The sequence below is a fragment of the Morone saxatilis genome, unplaced genomic scaffold (genome assembly GCF_004916995.1).
Source record: "Morone saxatilis isolate NCDOM2014 unplaced genomic scaffold, NCSU_SB_2.0 Contig6, whole genome shotgun sequence".
Classification (NCBI taxonomy): Eukaryota; Metazoa; Chordata; class Actinopteri; family Moronidae; genus Morone; species Morone saxatilis.
The window spans coordinates 6,635,600-6,645,491 of record NW_023340206.1 but is presented as its reverse complement, the minus strand read 5'-3'; the positions used below and the strand labels follow the sequence as shown (position 1 = coordinate 6,645,491).

Here is a 9,892-nt window from a genome sequence, read left to right as displayed (position 1 = left end):
TAACTTAATGACTCTTATTCAGTTTCTACGTCTCTTAAGTTTAATAATAATTATGTAAATATTAAATATCTGCTGTAGTTTTGCACTAAAATGTCCACTTGTAGGTTGTTGGCGTGATCTCCCGGAGCAAACCTTCAAAATAAAACTAATAAAATAGAGGAATGTGATTGTTTTAATGCCACGTTCACTGACGCTTGTTTTTGCTGCAGACCTGCCCGCTTCTGCTGCGAGTGTTCACCACCAACAGTGGGCGACACCACAGAGCAGATGAATTTGCCCGTGGCAACGTTCCCTCCAGCGAGCTGCAGATATACACATGGTGAGAACATTTCCACGGTTTCTTTCCTTGTTGGGGTACACGTACAGAAATCAGGTACAGGTCTCTGATTCTGTGTGTGCTTTTCAGGATGGACGCGACTCTGAAGGAACTGACCAGCCTGGTGAAGGAAGTGTATCCAGAAGCCAGGAAAAAGGGGACTCACTTCAGCTTCTCCATTGTCTACCCCGACCCCAGAGGAAAAGTGTACAGGTTGGTATCGCACACACACGGAGCAGGCCACTATAAACCGGTGATTCGTATGCATTGTATATTAAAACGTGTCCGTCCCTCCTTTCAGGTTGAAAGATATTGGCAGTACTGTATCCGGCAGGAAGGGCACAGATGACTCCATGACACTGCAGTCTCAGCGCTTCCAGATCGGAGACTACCTGGACATAGCGATCACGCCACCCAACAGAGCCCCGCCCCTTAGCACACGCATGAGACCCTTCTGAATGTGAATACAGAAACCGACACACATCAAACTACGTTTTTTGTTGATTTTTTTTTCCCCCCTTGCATCATCTTGGATGGTTTTTGCCTCATTTTATAAAATGTGATGTGAAATAAAGTTGTCATTTTTTCCAAAGTTTCTGCTCCTCTCTGTGTTTTATATTTATAAAGAATTGAATAAATCTTTTTAGCGTATTAAACTGAATTTGCATTGTGAAAAATATAGTTTTATTAGATTTAAGGCGGTCCAAATCCCACTAACATAACAGATTTAGAGTCAGAATTCCTGATGGGGTTTCCAAAAATGTAAAAAAAAAAATATAAATATCTTGTATATTGGTAGCTAGTTAAAATAATTCATCAGTACCTTCACTTATAGTTGATGTTCAATGCTAAAATGAGTTAAATGCTTCTTAAAACTGCTGCAATGTTACATCAAAGAAATTATACAAACTGAAATCTGTGTTTTTGAGTATTTTAAGTAAAAGAAAACACCAGTAATTATTAAAATAGAAGAGGGGAAGATGATCTGACCTTCAACATGAACTGGTGGCGATGGGAGTGCGTTGATTTATTTGTATTAGACAATCACTGAACACTGTTAACTATTTACAATAAAGTGTTTAAGTGTATTTTATGTGCAAAACGAATAAAGATACTTAAAAAAAAAAACCTGCTGTGATGCTGAACTCTCCTGATCCAGGTGGTCACTTTTATTTTGATAGTTTTAACAGGAAGCTGTACGCTCGCCGGCGGCGCATGCGTAATGTCACACACTGACAGCTAGCAGAAGATACAGCCACGTTAGCCCACTGTTAGCTGAAGAAAGCGGCGATTTCCACAGAAAACACAACGCTGAGATGTTCCGGAGAAAACTGACAGCGCTGGATTATCACAACCCCGTTGCATTTGACTGCAAAGGTGAGAAAACAGCCGCTGAACGACCTCCTGAATTTGGTGGGGTTGAGTTTAACGTAGAGGCGAAGTGCTGTCACTGGAGACGACGACTGTGCCAGACTCTATTTATAAAACTGGAGTTTGAGGGTGTAACTTCGGCTGACAAAGCTGTATGTTTGTGTGAACACCAGATGACATATTTTACGACCTCTTACTATAAAACTCTTTCAATCGGCATGGTTAATTTTAATATAGTGTGCACAGCTGAAAGAAAATACTCGACTTTGCCCAATAAATCTCTCTTTGTAACTTGAAAATGAGCAACTCGGCAAGTAAAATAATATTTTATATGAACGTACTGGAAAATCAGTGATTAACATGCTACATACTCCCCAACTTATTAATGCAGTTGCCTCTTAATATACGACGGCAGATTAGTGTACGTGGCCGCTGAGATGTTGTCTTTTGTCCATTGATCAGTGTGTGTGTGTGTGTCTGTCCTCAGATGAGACACAGTTTAGGAACTGCATTGTGTGGCTGGAGGACCAGAAGATCCGGCATTATAAGATAGAGGACAGAGGGAACCTGAGGAACATCCCGAGCTCAGACTGGCCCCAAGCCTACCAGAAGGTGAGACCACCACCACGCTGCCACTTTAAAGCATCATGCAGACAGTCTGTGAAACACTGGTCCTTTAAGCTTCTAGAAAACACCACCGCAAAGCTTTTTGAATAGGACTTTGGTCTTTGCAGCTACCAGAGGACTGTAATATGATTATTGTGGCACTTTCTTACGTGATATGTGTGTCTCCTGTGTGCAGTACCTGCAGGACGTGAGCTGTCCATTCGGGGCTCAGGAGAGGCAGGAGGCTTTAGACTGGCTACTGGGCCTGGCTGTACGATATGAATATGGAGACAATGGTAGGATGTCAGCATGTGTGATCACAGCAGGGTTGATCATAATTAAAGGATATGTCTGGATACACTGACTGTTAAACATATTTTCCAGCGTGACTTCAAATGTGAGTTTAATCTGAGCTTTTTAGATAAGCCCTTGACCACAATATGTCTGTAAATACGTGTAATACATGCAGAGATATGTTGTAACACTGACGATGACCAGTAGATGGAGACATTATAAAAGGAATCATGTTTCCTTTTTGGCTGCACAATCCAGGTATTCTTGCACAGAAACTCTGCTACAAAACCTGTAAAAGAAACTACGTTAAAACACGTTTATCTTTATCTTTACATGACACATTGCTCTATAATAATAATACTTAATAATAGTGTGTTATGTGTCTCTGCTCAGTGGACAAGTATAAGAACTGCGAGCCGTTCGCAGCCTCCGGCGACAGCGCCAAAGCGGTGGACCCTCTCGTCAACCTTGACAGTAAGTACAAACACTTCTCTCCTCCTCTTGCCCTTGCACTTTGCTTTTTCACATTCTTCCCTTTCTTCTTTCCGATCTCGTCGTTCCAGGTGAGAGATGAAATCGTCATTTGTTTGTGTTTTGCAGGTAATTCTCCAGATTTCAAAGCAGGAGTGACGGCTCTGTCCAACATCCTCAAGATACAGCGACATGACGACTACCTGGTTATGCTGAAGGTGGGAGTGCATTCATACGCTCTGTTCCATTTCTTTCTTATTAACACTTTATTCTTATTTAAAGGAAATGTGTCCTGTGTTTTCATGTCTTCCTGCCAGGCCATTCGCATTCTGATCCAGGAGAGACTTTCTCCAGAGGCCATCACTAGAGCCAGCCAGAATCGAGAGGTATTGTAGACTGCTCATATTTTGATGTATGATGCGAGTTATCTTATTCTAGGTTTTTCCATAATGTAAATTACTACATTTTACACTTTTATTTAGTGCTTTTGAATGAGGAAAAGTTTCATTCCGTCTCTTTGGTTGGACTGCAGTCGCCCTCATGTGTAACATCTATATGTTCTGTGTTTCACAGGGTATTCCTGTAACTTTAGACAAACATATCTTGGGTTTCGACACTGGAGGTGAGTGCTGATTTATTTATTTTTTATTTTAAGTGCAAGTTGATGTTGAAGGGTTTGTTTGGAATTTCTGACAGAAGGTGGTGTTAGTCAGTGGTCCCCAACCTTTTTGGGGATTTTGCCCCCTAAAAATGAAGCAACATCTACTTGTGAACTCTCATTAGAGGTCATGTGAGCAGAGATTTCTCCCTCTCGGTTTTGTCTCATTTTAAGGACATTTTGAGGCCAGAAGAGGTGAAAATACCAACTTAAGGATTTTAGAGGCATAAAGAAGTAAATACGTAAATGAAACAAAACTAAGAAAAGAAACTTAAGAAAAACAAAAGTTTTCTGACACCTCAGATTTATATCGGGACCACTTGTGGGGTCCCAACACCAAGGTTGGGAACCACTGGTGAAGGTTATATCAGTGAATTGACGTCGCTCAGACAGGAAGTCCTGTGTGCTGCAGTGTGAACCCGTAACCAATAAAGCGTAATCAAATAAATGTCTTCTCAGATGCGACTCTGAACGAGGCCGCTCAGATCCTGCGCCTGCTGCACATCGAGGAGCTGAGGGAGCTCCAGACCAAGATCAACGAGGCCATCGTTGCCGTTCAGTCCATCATAGCCAACCCCAAGACAGACCACAGGCTGGGCAAGGTCGGCAGATGAGAGCGAGGATGAAGAGGGACGCTGGAGGAATGAAGGGAGGGACTGAACCACATGAGTTTAATTGATTTTGAGAGGAAAAGCCTTTTTGTTTTTGGAGAATTGGACATAAATAAGTTTGTATTTTTCCGTTGTTGCATGAGAGCACACTTTTCGAATTTGGAGGAAAGTGGAGGAAATGCCAAGTTTTCAAATGCTGTCTTTCATTTTTGTACTGCAGCATGGATATGTTTACACCAAAATGTCACAATAGTTGCTGAATAGTTAGTATTGAAAACTAATTTCCACTCATGTTTAGTCCTTAATTTCTTCAGAGACTTGAGTTGAACCTTCTGCCACAATCTCCCCCTCAACAGAAACCAGATAAGCTTCTGAAATACTCAAACTGACGCCGATATTTGTACTTTTTGTCTTACAGAGAAAACATTTTTTTTGCAGATGGAAGAAAAGCTTATTTTGAAATGATTTAAAGTGACGCTGTGTGGGAAAATATATAACTACAGCTGAACAGAGTCCTGTGCTTTCTTGTGTGTTGGATGTTGTTTGATGAAACGCATCTTAAAGGAGCATCAACACAATAACCTTCAAGTACCAAATCACATTTTATTGTTATAAATATCACATCTTATAAAAAGATAAAGATTTGAAAAGTAGAAGATGTAAAAATATTTGGCAAAAAAAAAAAGAATAACATTTCATCTTGTGTGAAATACAGATTCGTAGTGCAGAGAAATATGGCAGGACTGAAGTCGCTGTGATCTGACTGTGGCACGCAGAGCCGACGGAAACACATTTTAAAGTAAAACAAGCAAAACTGAGTCAGTTTGTCCTCAGTTGTTCTTATAGTTTGACATTTTTGGGAATATTGTTTTCTTGCTGAGAGTTACATGAAAAGACCGACACCACTCTACAGCCGGGTAACGATTAGCTTAGCCTAGCATAGTGGCTGAAAGCAGGGGGAAACAGCTAGCCTGGCTACCTGCCCAGAATTGACCACTAACTCCCCTTAAAAACAAAATTGTATCTACTTTCCACTTTCTGCACGTATTAAACAAGATATGACGTGTTTGTGAGCTTTAGAAGGGCTGGTAGCTTTTTGGATGGAGCCAAGCTTGCTGTTTTCTAACTGTTAAAGCTAACCGTCACTTTGCTCTAACTTCATATGTAACATACAGACATGAGAGTGGCATCAGTGTTCTCATCTCTCATTCTCAACTATTCCTGTTTTCTGTCCAGAATCCACCCTGAATGCTAAATAATACAATTTAAAAGCCAGTGTGGCCGGCTGACCCAAAAAGAAACTTTTTTAAAGCTCTTCATGTCATTCTTCTTTGGCTTTAAACAACAGAAAAACCTACAATCACATACATTTACAAATCTGATTTCATTGTTCTGTAGCTTTAATAGATAGAAAAACAACTCACGTACAAAAATACAGTAGAAAAAAAAACAAAAAAAACTAAAAATGAGGTATAAAACAAATTTACAAAACATTTATTTTGGGGTTATATCTTTATGGTGAGATAACGGGGTTGGGGTCGGGTGAGTGGAAGGGTTGTAAATTTGCTCTGACGGTCGATCTGGCAACAGGAAGCCATCTTGCTCCCTACTGAGCGTCCTTTCCTCTGAGGGACACTGGAGAGGGCGCTCTTTAGGCTGGTCCCGCCCTCTGATCAGGAATCGCCCCAGAACTTTAGCACCAAAAGGACCCCGCGGCTGCCAGTCCGTCGTTAGTGGCTCCCTGAGAGAAATCAGAAAGTTAGAACACAAAATGCCTCCTTTTTTATGACTTTGACACGTTTTTAAATTCTAGCGCAGGTACGAACCTCCTCTTTTCTTTAAGTTTATAGCTCCGGGAGGAAATGAGTTAAAGCTCTGATTCTCTCTTCCTGTGAGAATCCAAATGTGACAGGCTGAAAAGCTTAAGTGCTGCAGCGGCCTGATGACAGAACAAACAGACCCTCCGTCCTGAACAAAGCCCTACACTTAACAACCTGTGGCGGCTGAGAATTATCTCCGTAAAGAGCATGTGCAAGTGTGTGTTCTCCTATTCAACAATAACAGCTTTTAAGCCTCTTACAAGTGTGTTTTAGAGCTGTCATCATGGTCAGAATTACACCACACATCCACATCTTTGAAGCAAAGCGGCTGTTATTGCGTCTGCGGCTTTAGAGAGTGTTAGAGGACGGGTGGATGTGACATTCACGGCGACGCAAATGAGTAATCTCCATCATTCTGACACATTTGAGCGTCGGACGTGCAAACTTTTCCGTCGTGACCAGATTTTACACTCTCTGCAGATGTGTGTAGCTTTGACGACGACATCTGCCAAGGTGCTACTTTAGGGATTATCCTGTGCTCAGAGGGATACTTTGTACTTTAAAAGCTGTTCTAACGCGAGGCTTTGAAAGGACTCGAAGCCATCTGCAGACATCAACACATCAAACATGACACACACAAACACAGGGCACAAGTAGAGGGTCCCAAACAGCTGTGTAATCATTGTCCTTGTGTCTACTTCATGAGTGTGTGTGTGAAGTCACCACACACAGGTAAAGGTGTGGAGTAAAGGCTGTAAGCCAGCTGTGTGATCTCTGTTTCTGGTGCAGGGCGATGAAACACAAACTTTGGTTTCTTCTTACAATAAAAGTCACATTTGTTTGAATTTGTTTGTGAGTTGAATCCAGCTGATTCTGGAGTTTTCTTTCCGATCAGGCTCGATATACGCCCCAATATTCTAGTAACTATTTACTTTATATTGATATTCGATATATATACAGTTTTTAAAGCGGTATATTTGGCATTTTAGTGGTACTGTTTAATGACTGTGTCTTCATATATATATAATATGGTAATTCTCACTTGATTCAAGTGTTTTAAGGAAAACAAACATTTAAAGATGCCCTCAGCTATGTTTTATGACACATAAATATTGTTTGCTTTTAACACTTATAAGTGTTTGATATGTAATTACCACATTAAAAACTTTGCATACATGTTGTAGGATATATGAAACACGGGATAACGGGTTAACATGCTGCTGTGTAGACATTGTGTAAGAAGACATTGTGTAAGAAGTTCATATATCCCGTGTTTCCATTGGACTTGAATGCAGCATCTCCTCAACTGAGTGAAGTTAACTGTCTCTTCTGCCTTCGGGGGGTTAAAGTGACATCTGGTGGGAGCTGAGTGATGACATCACTGCACACAAACCAATGAGCTCACTGTCTGGTACACCTTGAAGACTGTGTGTGTGTGTGTGTGTGGTGTGTGTGTGCCGTGGTGGTGTGTGTGTTGGTGTGCGTGTGCGGTGTGTGTGTGTGTGTGTGTGTGCGTCGTGTGTGTGCGTGTGTGTGTGTGCGTGTGTGTGTGTATGCGTTTGTGCTGATGTCATACACACATATCTTACCTGATAGACAGTGGCTGGTTGCTTATGGCGATTGGCCGTTACAGTGGGAGCGGCTGCTATTCAAGGCAGGTATTCGTCAGCTGAACTGTTTGCTTTGCTCACAGCGATCACTCCATCCCCCTATGAGGCAGCAGACCAGAGAGACGGAGGCGTCAGGAAGGCAGCGAGTTAAGGTTACGTACTGATCAGCTCATTGATTAGTGATGATCAGTAATTTAATTAAAGACAACAGGGGTGTCAAGTCACTGCTTAGTTAAACAGAATTGGTGAAATAGGAGGAGGGCTACCTCCTCCATCAAGTGTAGTCTAGAAGTGGTCCCTGTAGTAGACCATGCCTGAACGGGTGTTGAGGCTGGGGTGGATCACTCTGCGGCCTGAACCGTCCGGAGAGACACACTCCAGACGCTTTGTGCCTGACGAACACAGGAACACACAAAGATGGATCAATATTATCTTAAGTGTACTGCTATTTGAACACAAAGTGGATTACTGGAGCAGCAATACCAAAATGTACATAAGTTAAAATCTCTCTCTAATTACTAAGTAGCTATGCTTCAGATAAATGTAGTGGAGTCAAAAGTACAATATTTACCTCTGAAATGTAGAAAAAGGAGTGTTAGTAGGTGTATAAATGGTCAGTTTAGTTGTGGTATTAACAGTAGTACCCAAAACATTTAGATCAATTATAAAACTGGTTATTGTGCTTTTCATAATAATGATAATGTTACTTATAATAACATATAGTGTCCTAACAGATTATATTATATTCATGTTGTAGTTGTGTTCATGTGTAATATTTAATTTTATTCATCTACAATGCAAACATCTTAATGAACTGTCAATAAAAACACAGATTAAATAATATTGTACAGGTGACTGTACTGTTTTAGCCTGCAGATCTTTCAAAATATGACCCCCTTCCCCAGTGGAAACGACTGGCCGTAATGCCATTAAGCAGCTGACCAGCGGTCACGTTGACAGAGGAAGAAGTCGCCGCAGTGTTTACCTGCATCGGCCCAGCAGACCAGTCCTGCAGACGAGTCATACGTGAGAGCGTTTGGCAGTCCAATCCCGTCAGACACCACCACCTTGCGGTTCTGACCGTCCACTGTCGAACTCTCAATCTTAGGAGCCTCCCGGTTCCAGTCTGTCCAAAACAGAGTTCTGCAGAGAGAGAAACAGGAGTTATGGCACTTAAACTCCATCCTGCCAATTATTTAACTCTCTCTCGGCTGGATGTTGTCGCTGTGTCGACCACTACAGGCTGAGGGGACGGCTGTGTTTGTGCATGGACTTTGTTTTGGTACTGGGATCATCTGGCTAATATAAAGAGACATGAAGAAAACCACACACATGAGCGGGTACATAAAAGGTACAAGAGCACAGGCCTCGAGGGACCAGCTGTCTCATGCTGATGAGGTCACAATCAGGTTACTCTGAGCAACGTGCGACCTTTGACCCCAGCTCTCCCTGTGCATTTCTTCTGCGTGTTTCATCTGTATACACCAGAAAATATGGACCACACTGGCGAACACAAATAGCCACATTTTTCAGTTTTGAATAAACTCCTTCCTTCATATTTCTCAGAGATTTGTTTTTGTGGTCAGTTAAATCATATTTTATTGTCTGCAACATTTCAAAAAACACCCAAATGTTTGCTCAGCAGGATGATAGCGGAGCTTTAGGCGGAGAGTGTGTGGGCTGTTTTTCATGATGGTGTACATGTGGACAGTCCACTGGGAACGACAAGTAATACACACCACATGAGCAATCAACTGACACACACACACACACACACACACACCATGTGTTTACGAGTGTGTACGTTAATCAGTTTGATGAACGTATGGGCGAGCAGATGTTTGTGTACGAGACATTCATACATGTGTGCATGCTTTTATAACGTGTGTGTGTGTGTGTGTGTGTGTGTGTGAGGGCAACATGTGCAGGCTCAGAAATCACAGAGCACATGCTTAATCATAAGTGTACCCGTGTGAAGCTGTAATTACCTTTAGGACTTGGCTTTTTGTCAGAACACACACACACACACAAACTTGGCTCAGTCAAAAAATAAACTTTAAACTGTCAAACCAATAAGGAAACACAACATTTAAGGTTTTTATGATTTGATTAATTGCCTGATATGTGTAATCTGC

At 41.6% G+C, this 9,892-nt stretch overlaps 3 protein-coding genes and 1 long non-coding RNA gene across 4 annotated transcripts in view; 2 read left to right on the top strand and 2 right to left on the bottom strand.

Annotated features, from left to right (window-relative positions):
• The window catches only part of sap18 (Sin3A-associated protein), a 1,709-nt gene extending 800 nt beyond the window's left edge, over positions 1-909 (top strand). The window contains exons 2-4 of the mRNA XM_035677570.1: positions 210-319; positions 407-529; positions 618-909. Of these exons, the coding sequence (XP_035533463.1) occupies positions 210-319; positions 407-529; positions 618-774 (390 nt within the window). The 3' untranslated portion in view covers positions 775-909. The remainder of the gene's footprint in view (positions 1-209; positions 320-406; positions 530-617) is intronic.
• A 618-nt stretch (positions 910-1,527) lies between these two features.
• Positions 1,528-4,835, top strand: rtraf (RNA transcription, translation and transport factor). Its single transcript, XM_035677569.1, has 8 exons — positions 1,528-1,693; positions 2,175-2,299; positions 2,490-2,589; positions 2,981-3,061; positions 3,188-3,276; positions 3,376-3,444; positions 3,632-3,680; positions 4,176-4,835. Exons 1-8 carry the CDS (start codon positions 1,633-1,635, stop codon positions 4,328-4,330), a joined length of 729 nt encoding a protein of 242 aa, XP_035533462.1. The 5' UTR covers positions 1,528-1,632; the 3' UTR covers positions 4,331-4,835.
• Positions 4,836-4,910: 75 nt separating this feature from the next.
• On the bottom strand, positions 4,911-7,792 carry LOC118339807. Its single transcript, XR_004797331.1, has 2 exons — positions 7,737-7,792; positions 4,911-6,068 (listed from the first exon to the last, which is right to left on the bottom strand). It is a non-coding gene; the product is annotated as an uncharacterized LOC118339807 (long non-coding RNA).
• Positions 7,793-8,022: 230 nt separating this feature from the next.
• Positions 8,023-9,892, bottom strand: part of nid2a (nidogen 2a (osteonidogen)) — a gene marked incomplete in the record, with an annotated part of 31,943 nt that continues 30,073 nt past the window's right edge. Inside the window, 2 exon segments of the mRNA XM_035677567.1 lie at positions 8,023-8,149; positions 8,743-8,900. Of these exon segments, the coding sequence (XP_035533460.1) occupies positions 8,043-8,149; positions 8,743-8,900 (265 nt within the window).